At 44.0% G+C, this 19,507-nt stretch overlaps 2 protein-coding genes and 1 pseudogene across 2 annotated transcripts; all 3 read left to right on the forward strand.

The window, feature by feature from the left end:
- Positions 1-1,009: 1,009 nt before the first annotated feature.
- On the forward strand, positions 1,010-5,554 carry LOC136479513 (uncharacterized; annotated as a pseudogene).
- A 2,118-nt stretch (positions 5,555-7,672) lies between these two features.
- On the forward strand, positions 7,673-16,386 carry LOC136483555 (putative disease resistance protein RGA1). Its single transcript, XM_066480660.1, has 6 exons — positions 7,673-8,099; positions 8,443-9,513; positions 12,404-14,534; positions 14,634-14,745; positions 14,857-15,382; positions 16,248-16,386. Exons 2-5 carry the CDS (start codon positions 8,464-8,466, stop codon positions 15,038-15,040), a joined length of 3,477 nt encoding a protein of 1,158 aa, XP_066336757.1. The 5' UTR covers positions 7,673-8,099; positions 8,443-8,463; the 3' UTR covers positions 15,041-15,382; positions 16,248-16,386.
- On the forward strand, positions 15,048-19,221 carry LOC136479514 (putative disease resistance RPP13-like protein 1). The gene is made up of 6 exons (XM_066477359.1): positions 15,048-15,064; positions 15,224-15,314; positions 16,248-18,378; positions 18,469-18,546; positions 18,653-18,764; positions 18,853-19,221. Exons 1-6 carry the CDS (start codon positions 15,048-15,050, stop codon positions 19,034-19,036), a joined length of 2,613 nt encoding a protein of 870 aa, XP_066333456.1. The 3' UTR covers positions 19,037-19,221.
- The last annotated feature ends 286 nt before the right edge of the window (positions 19,222-19,507 follow it).

Below are 19,507 nucleotides of genomic sequence, written 5' to 3' on the forward strand. Positions count from 1 at the left end.
TTACATTATCTCTAACAGTAGCATATGTAGGTGATTTTTATGGGTGGTTATTTTAAATTATCTGTTAGAATGGTAGAGGGATATAATTTATATGCAAGTTTAAGGCTTACATTGAATTATCACATAATGGCAAAAATGGCTAATTAGAAAACTTAGGGGTTTAAATTATTTTTAATAATGCTAGACCTTGACCCAGTGCTACTGTTGGTAACACCTCACTGCTTGACTTTCACCTACCCGTACCAGCCTACTCTTGCATCGGCACCCTAATTAATGTTCATCTGTCAAAGCAAACCCGAGGTCCTTACTGGCATGGTATCTGCAAGCGAGGCAGCCACATGGTATCTGGACCAGGTGCATACATCTAGACAACCAGATGGGCGATCAAATTATTGTTATAACTTAATTCAACTTGCTTTTGCGTTGACTTCGTTTGCTCGCTAATGAGGCTCCAATGTGGAAATAAATTGCAAGGGAAATCGAGGAAAAAGGTTGGAGTTGTACGAGCACATAAAGGAGTGCTCCACAACCTCTAGGTTTTTGTGGAGCTGCTCCATGGTGGAATTTGTGGAGCAGTCCCAAATATCTAGCACTACTACAGTAAACTTAATGGACACGGGCGTTTTTTATTTTCGGAGGCAGGCAAAGGCAACCGCCTCCGTCGAAAGATCACGGTTAATCCGTGAATAACGGAGGCGGTTGGCTTGCCCACCTCAGTTAATCAGTTAACGGAGGCGGGCGCCTTATAACGCCTACCTCGGTAAATCAATAAAAAAACAAAAATTCAGGCTCGACACCGAGCCCACTCTCAGGCCCAACGCTAAGCCCACTTCTGGGAACGTTGTGCCACCGCTGGTGGTCGGATCCACACCCATGCCACCGCTGGTTGCCGAATCGGCGTCGGTGGTGGCCGGATCCACGAGCCCTGACGCCGGATCTAGCGGATCCGCAAGCCCCGACGCCGAATCTGCGAGTCCCGACGCCGGATCTAGCGGATCCATGAGCCTCGATGCCGAATCTGCGAGCCCAGCCCTACGCTCCGCCGCCGGAGGCCCCAAGCCACTGTCGGAGGACGGGAGCCGTGCGCCGCGCCGATGCCGGAGTGAGACAAGCGCCTCCACACTACTACATAACAGGTAATCACTGCCGACACTTTCACCGCCGGTTCGTATTACAAAGCATTGGTGAAATAATTTTCACCGTCGGTTCGTGTTACGAACAGTTGGTGAAAATTTGGGCGGTTATCACCGCCGGCTAGTAACACGAACCGATGGTGATAAACCTATCACTACAGCCGGTTTGTGTTACCAACCGGTAGTGATGGTCGACCTATTTGTACCGCCAGTTTGTGGTACGAACCGCTGGTGACAATCATTTCACTAATGGTTCGTAATACGAACAGGTGATGATGAGTTATGCTGCATCACAATAAAATTCATAACTTTTACAAAAAAAATCGGATCAAAACAAACTTTATATCGAAGTTGTAGATCTCATCGAGATCTACAACTTTGTAGTTGATGACTTTTTTATTTGAAATTGTTTACAGTCCCAAAATCTATTTGAAGCTCTTATATTTTAAAATTCAATTTTTTTGAATTATACAAACAACCTCAGATGAAAAATGATCAGAAGGAAAGTTATAGATCTCGCTATGATCTACAGCTTTGTAGTTGACAACTATTTCATTAGAAATCATTTAGGGTCTTAAATTTCTATCTTAAGTTCAAAAATTTTGAAATTCAAATTTTGCAAATAACCACGGATGGAAAATCAATCAAAACCAAAGTTGTAGATCACAATGACTTTTTCATTTGAAGTCGTTTGATGTCCCAACAGTATGGCTGAAGTTTAGATGATTTGAAATTTAAATTTGTCGAACAACCTCGGATGGCAAAACCACCAACATGAAAGTTGTAGATCTCGATCAGAACAACAAATTTTGGAGTTGATGACATTTTTATTTAAAGTCGTTTAAGGTTCTAAATATTTATTTTAAAATCATGAGAAGTTAGTACTAAAGGAATATACATGTTGTATGGACATAAGTGACTTAGGAGCGGAGTGGTTAGAGCAGCTACATGTGACGACACAGGTCTCAGGTTCGAATCCTAGCACCTCGCAGCACATGGATTTTCGCGTGAAAAATCGTGTGACTTGTGACAATGGGCATTCCTGGGATTAAATCAAAAAAATTTGCTACTTTTTTTATCCGGTTTTGGAATTTCTGAAAATCACTATCGCCACCTGCTGGTAACGTGAACCGGCTGTGATAACTTTGCATCACAGCCGGTTAGGAAACCGGCGGTAATGACAATGGGCATCACCGCCGACTTTCACTGCCTAGAGCCAAAACCCTCGGTGAAGGGGGGTCTGGAATCGGTGGTGAATACATGTTGTGTAGTAGTGCCAGAGGCCCCGCCCCGCCGCTCTCGCAAGCCACCACCGCGGCCTGGCGTGAGCAGCCTGCCGGGGTGCGAGCTCCTCCCACCGCCTCCAGAGAGCGCCCAGCACAAAAGGAGAGAGGGAGCGTCCGCCGGTGAGAGACGAGAGAGAGGGAGAGAGCGGGCCATGCATGCGCGAGAGACGCGAGAGAGGAGAGAGAGTGTTGTGCGGCGGCGGGTGAGGGAATGAGAGATGGCTATGGATAACCCGAATTTTATGATGTATCTATGAGTGTCAGGCCGAGATGGGCTGCTTGCTAAGCCACCATTTTTTTGGAGGCGGCGCCTCAGTTACTGTTGATTAACCGAGGCGGTTGTGTTAGGACAACTGCCTGGCAGTTGTGTTAGGACAACCGCCTCGGTTGCATTATTGGAGGCATGCGAGCCGGCCACTGCCAAGTTGCATTGTTGGTCTGTTTATCCTACCAACGCTGTGAGCGAGTCTTTGCTTGTCATCTCGTGCGATGAGAAAGCATCTTGCGGTACCCCCGCGCTCCTGCACGCAAGTGCATTGGCCGCCGTTTCACGTGGTGGCTCAAAGCTACTCTAGCATCCAAGGCTCTGCTGTGGAATTAATAAACTAGGACGCAGTGGCTCAAAGCTACTCTAGCATCCAAGGCTCTAGCAACCAAGCAGCTACTGCTCATCTTGGAGGATGCCAACACCTGGATTCAGGCCGCTAGAGCTACTGCTCGCGTCGGCGAGAGTTTGGGCACTGCAGCTCAAACTTAACGATGACACTTTTTTCAACTCTGGCATGCTGACAGCTCCTCTTGCACTACAAAACTCTCACCTCCTTGTCTGTGTAGTATCCAGCCAGCACAGCGTTCCGGCCTCCCTTCTTGACTGGTCAGTTGGAAGTGATTCTTGGTCAGAAATGCAGCTCGGCTGTTGTCTAGGCTGCTTAGTGCTTTGTCGCAAATCTTGTGCCGTGTAATCACGCGTATGTATGACGGGGGTTTGCAAGGAAAGGAGTGTCTTCGGGATACATGTTGCATTGCTGTGGCACTACTTTGCCTTGGTTGTATGATCTTTCTATCTCCTTTCCTCTTAATGAAAAACTTGCGCTACGGCGCATGTTCGCGAAAAATATTACACAGTGGGCATTTATGCCATTTGAACAACCTTGCTTGGTATCTTTCACGTGACGATCCGGTAGGATACCAGGAAATTAGGTAGTTCAACTGGGGACTGTTAAACAACCTTCTGTGCACACCATCAGAATTCTAATTTGTATCAGTGTATATTGTTGTTGTTTTCAGGATACCTGTGGGCATATAGCATAGCTAATATCAAGCAGTGAGTATAGAAACTCTCCCTGGCACCTAATCCCTACATTCTTTTCTTACTCTGTTCATTTTGCACGACCATTCTCTTCTTGACTCAAATCAGGCCAACAAATTGTGTCATGCAGTTGTTTCGTGGGGTGTCTTTGTCTCTTGGAAGTTATCAGCCTATTTCTCATTTTGTATTCAATTCATGCATCTAATTTATGTATGTATTGAATTTACTTTGTTGCAGTGAGTCTGCCATCATGCAAAGCCCTATCACAGTTCACAATATTTGGCACCTCTGCCTCCACAGAAACAGAGCCCCTGCTACGGGCTGCTTGGAATGAGTTCAATTTCACAAAAAAAAAAACATAGGAATGGGAAAAAAATCCCACATTTCAAACAGGCCCTACATGTGGGATTCAAGGGTGGGCTGATCTCTCCCTGGAGGCCCGCTCCAATCTATTGTTGCCCTCCTGGGATCCTTCAATGACCTCCTTGCCTTCGCAAGCACCTGCCGTTCTCGGCGTGTTGCCTTCTCCTCATACCCATCCAAATCCAGGGTAGTGTTTAGTTTCCAAAATTTTGCAAAATTTTTCAAGATTCCCCGTCACATCGAATCTTATGAAGCATTAAATATAAATAAAAAATAAAACTAATTACACAGTTTAGACGAAATTCACGAAACGGATCTTTTAAGCCTAATTAGACTATAATTGGACACTAATTATCAAATAACAACGAAAGTGCTACAGTACCATTTCTCAAAAAAAATTCCCAACTAAACAAGGCCCAGGTTCTATGCCTTGCTCTCACCTCTCCTCGTTTTTTTCTCGAATACGCAAAAGATTTGCGTACCATTCTAATTAAGAAGAAAAGGGGTTTAACCATACACACGACACGCTTCTAATAAGCGTCCTAGGAGGTCTTACAGTTTAACTGGACCTGCCTAGTAGACTGTTTCAAACTTGGATATTACATAAAAGTAAACAACCGAACTACGAGCCGCGCAGTAAGCAACGTAGCTGTGCGTCTCAGCTAATGGCCGCGCGACTCTGCTCCGTCATCCGAGAAGAGCCTTGTACCAATCGTAGCAGTGGCCGCCGGGAACAGCTTGTCCAGTGCTTCCACTTCGCTCGACGTCCAGTTCCTTGCGAAAAAATCATCGTAAGCTCTCTTGGACGCGGATGAGATTGGACCTGCCGGCGGTGCAAAGCCCATCTTCTGCATGAGGAGCACCTCACCCCGCTTGGAGATCGGAATGTGCGCCAGCGGCTGAGCGGCTGAGCGGCACCTCACCTCTCCTCGTTAGGCCCCCAATATCCCTGTGCGTGCACCTGATGGTCACGTGCTGCACAGATGGCAGGTCAGATCTAGCCAATCCAAAAACAGATCTTTGCTGGCAGATTCGTCAAGAAATATGTAAGGAGGCAATGCATTTCGCCGGCTCTTCTTATGGTCAGCTAATATGCGGCCTTCGCAAAGATTGCCTCATTGTCGATGTGTTCACTGGGGCCGGCCAGAGTTTGGGCACTGCAGCTCAAACTTAACGATGACACTTTTTTCAACTCTGGCATGCTGACAGCTCCTCTTGCACTACAAAACTCTCACCTCCTTGTCTGTGTAGTATCCAGCCAGCACAGCGTTCCGGCCTCCCTTCTTGACTGGTCAGTTGGAAGTGATTCTTGGTCAGAAATGCAGCTCGGTAATTCACTGATCCAGCAGATTGTCGAGTTCAATGGTCAGTTCATCGCGATGGACAGCTACTACAGGCTCTACACTGTCCTTGGCAGGGGCGGAGGCAGCTGTATGGCGAGGTTTCGCGGCCGCCATACCTAAAATGTATACAAAACACTAGTATATATACTGTATATACGTGAAATATACGTGAAACCGTCCGATCCCCTGTTGACGACACGGCCGCCATCCGCTGCTGATGACCTGATGCACGGATGGATTTTGGTGGAATATTTTTGGAATATGCTTGTACGATCGGAGGGTAAAATCGTAAAAGAGCTTCTATGTGTACAGTAACCTATAAAGGAGGGTGGGTGACCTTATGTAAGAATGATTAATTCTATTGAATGAATCCCTGAATCCGAGTGAGTGTTGTTCTGCTCGCTTCGGCGTTCCGAAGGTCCCCCCCTACCTGTCGGGAACCCCTTGATTCCGAACACAAACTAATATAGGAATGACCAAAGGGTAGTGCTTACACAACGCTCAATATAATGTATTCAAAAGCTAAATGGTGGTGCGGCTACCACTACATACATGTACGCAAAGCCAGATTCCCTTAGTTGGTAACCACTAGCTTTTGTCTTCCACCATAAGATGCCTACCCTAAAAAAAAATTAGATGATTGTCTAATAATTTCTTTAGCCTGCTCCACCTTTTGCGCTTGACGTTGGATAATGGACAGGTTACCCAAGCAACTATTAACTCGCTTGTTTCTACTTTTTTTCCCGTGTTACACAAGTATTTGTTTGAGCTCAAATGTTTGCTTTGACATAGATAATTGCATGCTCTATCTATTTTTTTGGTCAACTTTCTTTTTACATTTTTAGGGATGCTGCTATGCAATCTCATTAATTTGGGTTATTGCACCGTACCAGAGTTATTCTCATGCTCCATCGGATACAACCACCAATGGATGCTGATGCCAGTCTTCATTCCTCATGCGCCCATGGATGCATTGGGTGCTTAATATATTGTGTAATAAACTATCCCCAGAAAAGAACCAAGGCCATGTTTAGATTGCAAAAAATTTCAACCCGATGAATAGTAGCACTTTCGTCTTATTTGGTAAATATTGTCCAATCGTGGACCAACTCAGCTCAAAAGATTCATCTCGTGATTTCGAACTAAACTGTGCAATTAGTTATTTTTTTACCTACATTTAATGCTCCATGCAAGCGGCTAAAAATTGATGTGATGGAGAGAGAGTGAAAAAACTTGGAATTTGGAGGTGATCTAAACAAGGGCCAATTGTGATAAAACATAACAGTGTGAAGACACAATCTCGATGAGCCTCTCATTATGTTTTTGAAAATGAAACCAATCAAAGACTCATCAGTCCTAATTAATACCCCTACGCTCTCTCCCTGCTGACGTATATGTGATCTCTTGCTCTCAGACCAAATCCTGCATGTTTGTACTGTGCGATGAGAAAGCATGTTTGTGGGCACCTCCACGCTACGGCACGCCTTTTCACACGGTGGCTCAGTGCTACTTTAGCATCCACGCCTTTTCACACGCCGCACGCAAGTCGATCGAAGCTGTCCACCTCCTCGGTTGCATTATTGGAGGCATGCGAGCCGTCCACTACCAACGCCTTGTTTAGTTTTACCTTAAATTCTCAAAAAGTGCTATAGTACCTATCACATCAAATGTTTATGGCCCATGCATGGAGCATTAAATATAGACAAAAAAAAAACTAATTGTACAGTTTGGTAGGAAATTACGAGATGAACGTTTTGAGCCTAATTAGTCCATGATTGAACACTAATTGCCAAATAAAAACGAAAGTACTACAGTCCTAAATTCCAACTTCCTGAAACTAAACCCGCGCCAAGTTGCATTATTGGTCTGTTTATCCTACCAAGGCCTTGTTTAGATCCCCTCCAAATTCCAAGTTTTTTCACTCTCTCTCCATCGCATCAATTTTTAGCCGCATGCATGGAGTATTAAATGTAGGTAAAAAAAATAAATAATTACACAGTTTAGTTGGAAATCACGAGATGAATCTTTTGAGCCTAGTTGGTCCACGATCGGACAATATTTGTCAAATAAGACGAAAATAGTACTATTCATCAGATTGAAAAAAGTTTCAATCTAAACCAGGCCCAAGTTGCATTATTGGTCTTTTCTTGTCATCTCGTGCGATGAGAAAGCATCTCGCGGTACCCCCGCGCTACTGCACGCAAGTGCATTGGCCGCCGTTTCACGTGGTGGCTCAGAGCTACTCTAGCATCCAAGGCTCTGCTGTGGAATTAATAAAGTAGGACGCAGTCCGCGAATCCGTCGAAGCTGTCACGCACTTTCCTGCCCACCTTGCAGTGTTATTACCACAACCTACTGTCACCAACTTCCCTGAATCATCAACATTTCCTTCCTAGCTCATACACCCAACACAAGCCACCAAGCAGATACTGCGATTCTAGCAGGCAACAACCTCACATCGGAACCTAAATCCATCTCGCTGCTCCTCCTTTCATCACTCACCCGCACGCTATAATCCAGCTGTAGTATCTGGTTGGTCAGGTCGACGATGTCCATGGCGATTCTTGTCTAACCATTAACCAGTAGATCCTGTTCCACGACCAAGAACGAACAACACCGGCACCGCCTCACCGCTTCCGGCCATTGCTCAGCTCGTCGGCCCCAGGTTCGTTTCCGTAGCTGTTATGTTTCTGCTGCTGCTTATGCGTAGCTAGATCTGGGCATACAGTGCCCACTGTGATGTAGTTGTTACGTTTCTGCAGTTGCTTATGCGTAGCTAGATCTGTGCATACAGTGCCCACTGTCATGTAGTAGTTACGTTTCTGCAGCTGCTTATGCGTAGCTAGATCTGCGCATATAGTTGCCACTGTCATGTAGTTGTATGAATGAACGAGAAGTTAGTAGTAGTGCCGCGATGGCTGCAATAATAGATGGCAGATGATTGAATCTTTGATGTATAAAATTAAAATGCCATGTTGAAATTAATATCTGTTCTCATTTTGTTACAGCAAAAACCGAAGTTCTCAATCATGGCCGGTGTCCTAGATGCATTGGCGTCCTACATCCAAAACATGCTCATGCAGATGGCGGCAGATGAGGTGCATATGTTGCTTGGAGTGTCCGATGAGATTGATAACATGGACATCAAGCTTCGGGATCTGAAGAACATCCTTGCTGATGCTGATAGGAGGAACATCACAGACCAAAGTGTCCAAGCATGGGGGATAGAGCTAAGGAATGCTATGTATGATGCCACTGACATCCTCGACCTGTGCCAGCTCAAGGCCATGGAGCGAGGCCAAAGGCATGATGCCGGATGCTTCAACCCGTTGCTCTTCTGCATACGGAATCCCCAACATGCCCACGACATTGGAAGCCGCATCAAGAACCTTAACAAGAAGCTAGATGACATCAAGGCACGTGGTGCATCATTCAACTTCATGAACCTTGGTACATATGAGGACCGTGGAAGAAACGTGGTAACATATCCTTTTGGTACCCGTGAGACGTCAGGGGGGCTTGACCAATCTGGTTTGGTTGGTGCGAAGATCGAAGAGGACACAACAAATCTAGTAGAGATGCTAACAAAGAAGTATCCAACTGACGACGACAAATCCAACAAAATAATCATTTTCTCCATTGTGGGAATTGGTGGGATTGGTAAAACCACCCTTGCTCAAAAGATTTTCAACAGTGAAGTCATAAAACATGAGTTCACGAAGAAAATATGGTTGAGTGTCAACCAAGACTTCAACAATACTGAAATGCTAAGGAGAGTTATTATCGAAGCCGGTGGAAACCACCATGCTTGTGGAAATTCGAAGGTGGCACTGGAACAGACTCTAATAGAAGCTTTGAAGGGACACAAAACCTTATTAATAATGGATGATGTCTGGGACTACAATATATGGGAAGGTGTGCTTAGAACTCCCTTTGTCAATGCCATGCTAGCTCAAGGTAGCCGTGTGCTGGTCACCACAAGGCATGCCATAGTGGCACGTCAGATGAAGGCTGAGGAGCCCTACCATCGTATTGACAAACTTGGGCTTGAAGATGCTTGGTTGCTGCTCAAGAAGCAGGTACAAGTTAATCCATACATTAATTACTTTTCTTTAATTATGCATTTTGTTTTCTAGCTGCATCACTTTAGTTTTGCTTCTATCTTACTAGTGGGAACCAGATTCCCTGTCCTGGCAACAACTTCTATTTTTCTTATTTGTTTCAACATCTAGTTCTACGGTGGTGACCTTCGAAATATATTATAAAGAAACAAAATGCCATACTTCCATATGTTAGTATTGTAATATCCTGCATATGCAGTCATGCAGACTCCACATAGGGCAGGTATTCACAATTTTTTGTTAAAGCAATTAAAATTTGGACATTGTATTACACTTCCTCCTTTTTTAAAAGAACTTGAGATCTGTAGGTTCGATTGGATCTGTAATGGGCTGTAACGTAGGCAATACCACATGGCGAATTAGCAACTAAATTTAATTCACAAACTAAGGCAACCATAATAAGCCTGTTTAGCACTATGCTTTTTAGAGTAAAATAAAAAAATGGTCTTCGATCTTATTCTATATGATGTCATCTGGGTCCCTAGACTCTCAAAATGCATGCACTGTGAGGTTAGCAAAATTGTCTTTGGATGTAATGTAAGTGCCAAGCTCTTATAATGCTACTTTGATGCCCCCCACACTTATACTAGAATATCATCAAGATCCCCAGACTTGTCACGTGCTATCATCCAGTTCTAAATGAGCCCTAACACACTATACATCCTTATGTGGCAGGCCACAATTGATCCATTTGTGGTTCGGTATTTACCTGTAGTCCAACGCGAGGGTATGTATGTCACACATATTGGGCTGCTGCACAATATGCTGTGCGGTTCCCATGGGTAGGATCCACTAGTAGAGATATTATGAGACATATAGATAGCATTTGGTTGGGAGATAAGGTGGGGTGGGATGGTCTTGTCCCTGGTTTGCGGGATGCGGCAACCCTATTTCTTTTCTGGTTGGGGATGGATGGGATCAACCTGTTTTCTGTTTGGTCTTAGACATAAAAAGTGGGATCCGCTACTGACATGTGGGGCCCATTTGGCAGTTTTTATTCTTCATTTTTCTTCCTTCTCTCCTTCTCTCTCTTTCCCCAACCGTAGCCACCCAAAGGGCTAGCTCACGGGAATATTCCCATGTGGGATGTCCTCGCCCCTTGTGGCCTCCCAAACAAACACCACTCATCCTAGAGCCATCTCGTCCCGTCCCTGCTTGTCCTTGCATCCAAACACACAGATAATGTTCCACCATGGCATGCCATGTTGAGGAATGGAAAAGGTCTAGGTCTGTTTGGATGTGGATGACATCGTGTTACATATTCTAAGGCTAGAAATAATATTTTGATGAGTAAACTCCGTGGTTGGTCCTCCAACTTGTGAGTTGGTCGCCAAACATAAAAAAGTATGTCATTCCGGTCTTTAAACTTTGTTTGTGCCTCATATTCGTACAAACGGGTATGGATTCAGGCCCGCGTGCAGAGAAAAGACTCTCTTGCTTGAAAATAAAATATTAGCGGGGTTATTTACAAAATCACCCAGATACATAAATTGCACAAATATTAACAAATTTCATGAGGGACTATTTTTTTAAAAATATCTTCTTCCACATTAGAAATGTTACATGAGTTCATCTCGCTGTCAATGCCACCACTACTGCCGGGGAGTGCGAGAGCGTGAGCCATGGCTGTGGCTGCACAAGCGAACCGCCGCCACCGCTGCACAAGCACGAATGTGAGCAACCGTCGTGGCTGTATAGCCGCCGTGGCTGCGCAGCCGTACAGAACTGGGGTACTTAAATAGTTTAAGGATCTAAATTTGCAATTTTATATTTAGTGATATGATAGAAGACATAGTAGTTTAGGGGCCATGGGTGTAATTTACTCTATAAAATATATTATTCTCCACTGTACCAATTATCATATGACTGGAAGTATACGTGAGAAGGCATCGCATATGAAATTGTCTACAACAGCATTTTTATTATTGATTTTTCAACGTGAACCGGGTGGAAGCGTGCTATAGCAAAGAACCCACATATACCAATGCAAAACTCTTTGTACTAAACTGGATGTGCCTATTGGGTGAAATTTAATGAAGAGTGGGCCCAGATACTACGAATAGAACTAGTACCACTTAGAATATTAATTATTTTGGAACAAAATTTGAAACTAATCCAACCGCCTTTGTTGGGAGGAGACTATTACTGCTTTCAACTGTTTATTTGTATAGTCATGCACTGGGAGATTACATGCTGTCACTTGTAATTGAAATAATTCTTTCTAATATTTTTGCTTGGCCATACCTTAATGCGCCCCTTGTAATGAATATTTTTCCATATTTATTGAGTCATGTTTTCTTGAGCACTGTAGCTTTATTATACAGAATTTATATTGATTGGTAGTGAATCATTCCAGTGGGTTCAGACAGCCTGTTCGGGAGGCCGTATCGTATCGTGGATTATTTACTGCTGGCTGGTTTGGTGTGAGAGAAAAACACTGTTCCCGGTTGGAAATTTACGATCGTTTACGAGCAAGCGAACAGGCTGAGAATTGACGCAGTGGCAGCTACAATGCACACAATGTTGTATTAGCTGAATAATAGTGTTGATTTTGCTAAAGATTAGGAAAGGCCGTACTTCCATAGGTGATAGGAGCAAAGAAGTAGAAATTCATCATGAACATTGCTAGTGAATACTTTGTTGCTATTGTCTCCAAAGCAACATTCGTGCCTTTTTTCTTTCTTTTTACTTAGTTGCACATGCATAAAGTATAATATAAAAAAGGCTGACCAAAAATTATGTGCTAGAGACAGTATAGGTTTCTTTCTTGATGTGTTTTGCATTGACAGGATATCACGACACTGCACAATAAATTATTGTTTGCCTAATTAGCCTAAAATTCTTGCAGGTTGTTACAGACGTAAATGATGAGCCCCAGGTTGAAATACTAAAGGATATTGGAATGAGACTTGTTGAAAAATGTGATGGTTTACCTCTTGGGGTCAAAGTAATGGGAGGTCTCTTGCGTCAGAAAAGGATAAGACGAACCGACTGGCAAAATATCTTAGATGATTCTCTATGGTCAGTATCACAAATGCCTAAAGAGCTAAATTATGCAGTATATCTTAGCTATGAAGATCTGCAGCCTTGTTTGAAGCCTTGTTTTTTGCACTGTTCCCTCCTTCCGAGGGACACATTGTTTTTTGTTCATGATATTGTTGGCATGTGGATTAGTGAAGGATTTGTTCATGGAACTTTACGTGACCTAGAAGAAATTGGAAGGGAATACTATGATCAGTTAATACAGCGGAACCTTATTGAGCCAGATAAGAGATATCTTGATCAATTAGTTTGGAACATGCATGATATTGTTCGGTCATTTGCTCATAACATGTTGGGAGATGAAGCACTCATAGCTCACAACAGTAAAATTGGTATTGACAAACTTAAATCGCAAAAGTTTTTTAGATTATCTCTCCAAAGCAAAGGATCAGAACAACATGATTTGGAGTGGTGTTCTCTCCAAACACAGACATCACTGAGAACACTAATTTTATTTGGTAATATAAAGATTAAGCCAGGTGATTCATTTGTTTCTCTTTCAAGTCTTCGAACACTACATTTGGACAGTGTAAATATTGATGCAATAGCCGAATCTTTGTATCAGCTGAAACATTTGAGGTATTTGTCAATACAAAACTGTAAAACATCCAAGTTACCCGAAGACATAGGCAAGTTGAAATTCTTGCAGTACATTAGCCTTTCTGGTTGTCAGAGTTTGGCTAATCTTCCCAGTAGCATTGGAGTGCTACAAGACTTGAGGTTTCTCAGACTTGACCGGAAAAATGTAAGTGTTATACCAAGGGAATTTAGTGGCCTAACTTCTTTGAGGAAATTATATGGATTTCCAGCCCACATGGACTGTGATCACTGTAGTTTGGAGGAACTAGGGCCGCTCTCCCAGCTAACAGATCTTCATATCTGTTTCTTGGAGAATGTAGCTTCTTCCTCATCTGCTATACTGGCCAAACTTGGTGAAAAGTACCACCTAAGATATCTGTCACTGTGTTGTACCAGTAGACTTGGCGATGATGGTGTGTTGGTAAAAGAGGAAGAAGGGATCTCTGAGAAAGATAAGTGGCAAATCGAGGAGGTTTTTGATGAGCTCTGCCCTCCACTTGGCTTAGAACACCTTAACGTTGAAGGGTATTTTGGTCAGCGGCTCCCAAGATGGATGATGCCGACAGCAGTCGCACCACTTCGGAGCTTGAGGATTCTAATGATGAATGACTTGGCCTGCTGCACAGAGCTTCCTAGTGGCTTGAGTCAGCTCCCCTGCTTGGAGATTCTGCAGATTGTTCGTGCCCCAGCAATCAAGCGTGTTGGGCTTGAATTCCTACAACCAAGCAATCATGTAGGGGTTGCGTTTCCCAGATTACATGATTTGATTTTTGTTAGATTTGTCGAATGGGAGGAATGGGTGTGGGAGGAACAAGTGAAAGCCATGCCTATCTTGGAGAGGCTTAAACTCAACATGTGCAAGTTGAGCCACATGCCTCCTGGCCTTGCCTTCCACGCAAAGGCATTGAAGGAATTAGGCATCCATGGTGTCAAGAACCTAAGCTCTTTGGAGAACTTCACTTCTGTTGTCCACCTCGACGTGTTTACGAACACTGACCTGGAGAGGATCAGTAATCTACCGAAACTGCAGAAGCTCGTCATCGTCATGTGCCCAGAGATGAAGGTATTGGAGGGCATGCCTGCACTACAGAGACTCAATTTGGAGGATTATGGCATGGAAACAGTCCCAAGGTATCTGCAGGATGTAAACCCAAGGCATTTGCTGCTAGATTGTTCCTTATCCCTGCTCACTTCCATAGCAGCAGGGAAATCTGGTCCTGAGTGGCACAAGTTCAGCCACATCCAGCAAGTCAAAGCCTATGCACGTGATAAAGCCGGTCAAAGGAAGTGGTATGTGCTCTACACAAGGGATCCATTCCGCTTTGAGACAAATATCAGTCGCTCTGCAATTGCTCAAGGTGCTTCATCCGATATATTTTTATTTCCAGATACCGTGTTTGGCTTGGTCTGTTTTCTTGGTTCCCTCGTCTCAATTCCAATCTCTGTATCTTGTGCAGCACGCAGCCGCCGGACGTGGTTTCCTTACAATAAAATATGTCCGATTGAAGAGTGGCTGGTAGAACGACGCACAAGTGCGGACAAACGTCTGCCCCTCTGCCTACGCTTCCGGTAAATTTGCCTACACGATATAACTGCTTGCCTCCATCCTGACAATATCTCCTACTATTTCATTAATTTCTTCTTGGAGTAGTATAACATATTTGGGCTATCCCCCTGCAGGTGGCACGCCTATGATCACTTGATTAAATGGTTGCGTCGAGCGTGCCTGCACTGCAGGGAAGCCGCAAGGGTAGCGGCACCTTCGAACCAATGGACTGAAGCACAAGGGTTCGCATGTACTCGTCGTTGCCGGATCAATGGATTGACTGCACCGCAGCAACAAAAGGGTAGACCAAGAGCGTAATGTGAACATGCATTTCGATGCTCAGTACTTGTACAAGCAACGCGTTGAAGCAGCTTTTGAACCTTTGACACTTTGTTCAACGAATCACGCCTGAGAACAGAGACGGATGTACTATGTACATGCCATGCCGCGACAGAGTCATTTGTCACCCTGTGTTGTCAACTGATTGTGCATAAATAACAGGATTTCCTCTGTTCCAGTTGATCTGTCCCGTTTACGTTTTGCTAGACCTGGAGCTGAGCTATTTCAGTTGTGCGGCACAACACTTGCCTCGGTTAAATTCTTGGGCTTTAATCTGGACATCTGCTCGCGGCAGAGATTGCAGCTACACACAGCGTCCTGGTAACAGACACACCATACATACTCCTACGTCTAGAGTCTATATATATATATACACCTACGTACCGAGTGTACAACAAGCACATCGCATGCCGGCACCGAGTGAGCACGGAGCTGCATGCTACAGGGACATTGCCTTGTTCATATAGTGAGAAAGCGATAGTCCCCGTTGCCGCCGATGATCGTACGTCGGCCGATGGAGCGCACACAGAATAGTCTTGTCTTTTACAGAGTTCACAGGGTCACAAGTATATCTGTTTATTTACCCTCTCCTCCCACTGCCCGTGGGCCCAACACAACTAATACATTAACGACTAAGTAATGGAATTAACAACTTGTAATACGCCTTGTTCATAATATTTTTGCTAATATTTTTGCTTGGCCATACCTTAATGTGCCCCTTGTAATGAATATTTTTCCATATTTATTGAGTTATGTTTTCTTGAGCACTGTAGCTTTATTATACAGAATTTATATTGATTGGTAGTGAATCATTCCATTGGGTTCAGAATTGACGCAGTGGCAGCTACAATGCACACAATGTTGTATTAGCTGAATAATAGTGCTGATTTTGCTAAAGATTAGGAAAGGCCGTACTTCCAAAGGTGATAGGAGCAAAGAAGTAGAAATTCATCATGAACATTGCTAGTGAATACTTTGTTGCTATTGTTTCCCAAGCAACATTCGTGCCTTTTTTCTTTCTTTTTACTTAGTTGCACATGCATAAAGTATAATATAAAAAAGGCTGACCAAAAATTATGTGCTAGAGACCGCATAGTTTTCTTTCTTGACGTGTTTTGCATTGACAGGATATCATGACACTGCACAATAAATTATTGTTTGTCTAATTAGCCTAAAATTCTTGCAGGTTGTTACAGACGTAAATGATGAGCCCCAGGTTGAAATACTAAAGGATATTGGAATGAGACTTGTTGAAAAATGTGATGGTTTACCTCTTGGGGTCAAAGTAATGGGAGGTCTCCTGCGTCAGAAAAGCATAAGACGAACCGACTGGCAAAATGTCTTAGATGATTCTCTATGGTCAGTATCACAAATGCCTAAAGAGCTAAATTATGCAGTATATCTTAGCTATGAAGATCTGCAGCCTTGTTTGAAGCCTTGCTTTTTGCACTATTCCCTCCTTCCGAGGGGCACATTGTTTTTTGCTGATGACATTGTGGGCATGTGGATTAGTGAAGGATTTGTTCATGGAACTTTACGTGACCTAGAAGAAATTGGAAGGGAATACTATGATCAGTTAATACAGCGGAACCTTATTGAGCCAGATAAGACATATCTTGATCAAGTAGTTTGCAACATGCATGATATTGTTCGGTCATTTGCTCATAGCGTGTTCAGAGATGAAGCACTCATAGCTCACAACAGTAAAATTGGTATTGACAAACTTAAATCACAAAAGTTTTTTCGATTATCTCTGGAAAGCAAAGGATCAGAACAACATGATTTGGAGTGGTGTTCTCTCCAAACACAGACATCACTGAGAACACTAATTTTAGTTGGTAATATAAAGATTAAGCCAGGTGATTCATTTCTTTCTCTTTCGAGTCTTCGAACACTACATTTGGACAGTGTAAATATTGATGCAATAGCAGAATCTTTGTATCAGCTGAAACATTTGAGGTATTTGTCAATAGAAAACTGTAATACATCCAAGTTACCAGAAGATATAGGCAAGTTGAAATTCTTGCAGTACATTAGCCTTTCTGGTTGTCAGAGTTTGGCTAATCTTCCTAGTAGCATTGGATTGCTACAAGACTTGAGGTTTCTCAGACTTGACCGGACAAATGTAAGTGTTATACCAAGGGAATTTAGTGGCCTAACTTCTTTGAGGAAATTATATGGATTTCTGGCCCACATGGACTGTGATCACTGTAGTTTGGAGGAGCTAGGGCCTCTCTCCCAGCTAACAGATCTTCATATCAGTTTCTTGGAGAATGTAGCTTCTTCCTCATCTGCTATACAGGCCAAACTTGGTGGGAAGAAGCGCCTAAGGTATCTCTCACTGAGTTGCACCAGTAGACTTCGAGATGATGGCCTGTTGGTAAACGAGGAAGAAGGGATCCCTGAGAAAGCCAAGAGACAAATCAAGGAGGTTTTTGATGAGCTCTGCCCTCCGCTTGGCTTAGAACACCTTAGAATCGAAGGGTATTTTGGTGAGCGGCTCCCAGGTTGGATGATGACGAAAGCAGTTACACCCCTTCAGAGCTTGAGGATTCTAAGGATGGATGACTTGGCCTGCTGCACAGAGCTTCCTAGTGGCTTGAGTCAGCTCCCCTGCTTGGAGCTTCTGCAGATTGTTCGTGCCCCAGCAATCAAGCGTGTTGGGCTTGAATTCCTACAACCAAGCAATCATGTAGGGGTTGCATTTCCCAGATTGCAGAAGCTTCGGTTTGAGGAAATGGTCGAATGGGAGGAATGGGTGTGGGAGGAACAAGTGAAAGGCATGCCTATCTTGGAGGTGCTTGTACTCCAAATGTGCAAGTTGAGGCGTGTGCCACCTGGGCTTGCCTTCCACGCAATGGCTTTGAAGAAATTATGTATATATGATGTCAAGAACCTAAGGTATTTGGAGAACTTTGCTTCTGTTGTCCACCTCGACTTGTTTAGGAACACTGACCTGGAGAGGATCAGTAATCTACCGAAACTGCAGAAGCTCCTCATCGTCATGTGCCCAGAGATGAAGGTATTGGAGGGCATGCCTGCGCTACAGAGACTCAATTTGGAGGATTATGACATGGAAACAGTCCCAAGGTATCTGCAGGATGTAAACCCAAGGCATTTGCTGCTAGATTGTTCCTTATCCCTGCTCACTTCCATAGCAGCAGGGAAATCTGGTCCTGAGTGGCACAAGTTCAGCCACATCCAGCAAGTCAAGGCATATGCCACAGACGAAGGGATTCCAAGGAAAAGATATGTGACCTACAGAAGAGATCCTTTCCGCTTTGAGACAAATATCAGTGGCTCTGCCATTGCCCAAGGTAAATTAACGCAGCCTTCTTCCAATGAATTTTATTTTCTGGTACTCTTCTTCTTAGTTTCCTTCATTCAATTCAATTCGTCTTCTGCAGCTCGCAACCGCCGCATGTGGCTTACTTACTTCCAAACATGTCCCATTGAAGACGAGTGGCTGACAGGATATGACACAAGTATGCAGAAAAATATCAGCCGCTCTGCTATTTCCAGATACCGTGTTTGGCTTGGTCTGTTTTCTTGGTTCCCTCGTCTCAATTCCAATCTCTGTATCTTGTGCAGCACGCAGCCGCCGGACGTGGTTTCCTTACAATAAAATATGTCCGATTGAAGAGTGGCTGGTAGAACGACGCACAAGTGCGGACAAACGTCTGCCCCTCTGCCTACGCTTCCGGTAAATTTGCCTACACGATATAACTGCTTGCCTCCATCCTGACAATATCTCCTACTATTTCATTAATTTCTTGCTATCCCCCCTGCAGGTGGCACGCCTATGGTCACTTGATTTTCTGGCTGCGTGGACGAGCGTGCCTGCACTGCAGTGAAGCCGCAAGGGTAGCGGCACCTTCGAACCAATGGACTGAAGCACAAGGGTTGGCATGTACTCGTTGGCGGATCAATGGATTGACTGCACTGCAGCAACAAAAGGGTAGACCAAGATCGTAATGTGAACATGCATTTCGATGCTCAGTACTTGTACAAGCAACGCGTTGAAGCAGCTTTTGAACCTTTGACACTTTGTTCAACGAATCACGCCTGAGAACAGAGACGGATGTACTATGTACATGCCATGCCGCGACAGTGGCATTTGTCACCCTGTGTTGTCAACTGATTGTGCCTTGTTCATATATTGAGAAAGCGATAGTCCCTGTTGCCGCTGACGATCGTACGTCGGCGATGGAGCGCAGACAGAAAGAACGAGATAGCGATATCGGGAGGAGGAGAACCTCGATCCCTTTTCTGTTCCGATTCAGAATAGTCTTGTCTTTTACAGAGTTCACAGGGGCACAAGTATATCTGTTTATTTACCCTCTCCTCCCACTGCCCGTGGGCCCAACACAACTAAGGCCTTGTTTAGTTCCCTTCAAAATTCCAAGTTTTTTCACTCTCTCTCCATCACATCAATTTTTAGCCGCT

The sequence above is a fragment of the Miscanthus floridulus genome, chromosome 9, assembly GCF_019320115.1.
Source record: "Miscanthus floridulus cultivar M001 chromosome 9, ASM1932011v1, whole genome shotgun sequence".
Classification (NCBI taxonomy): Eukaryota; Viridiplantae; Streptophyta; class Magnoliopsida; order Poales; family Poaceae; genus Miscanthus; species Miscanthus floridulus.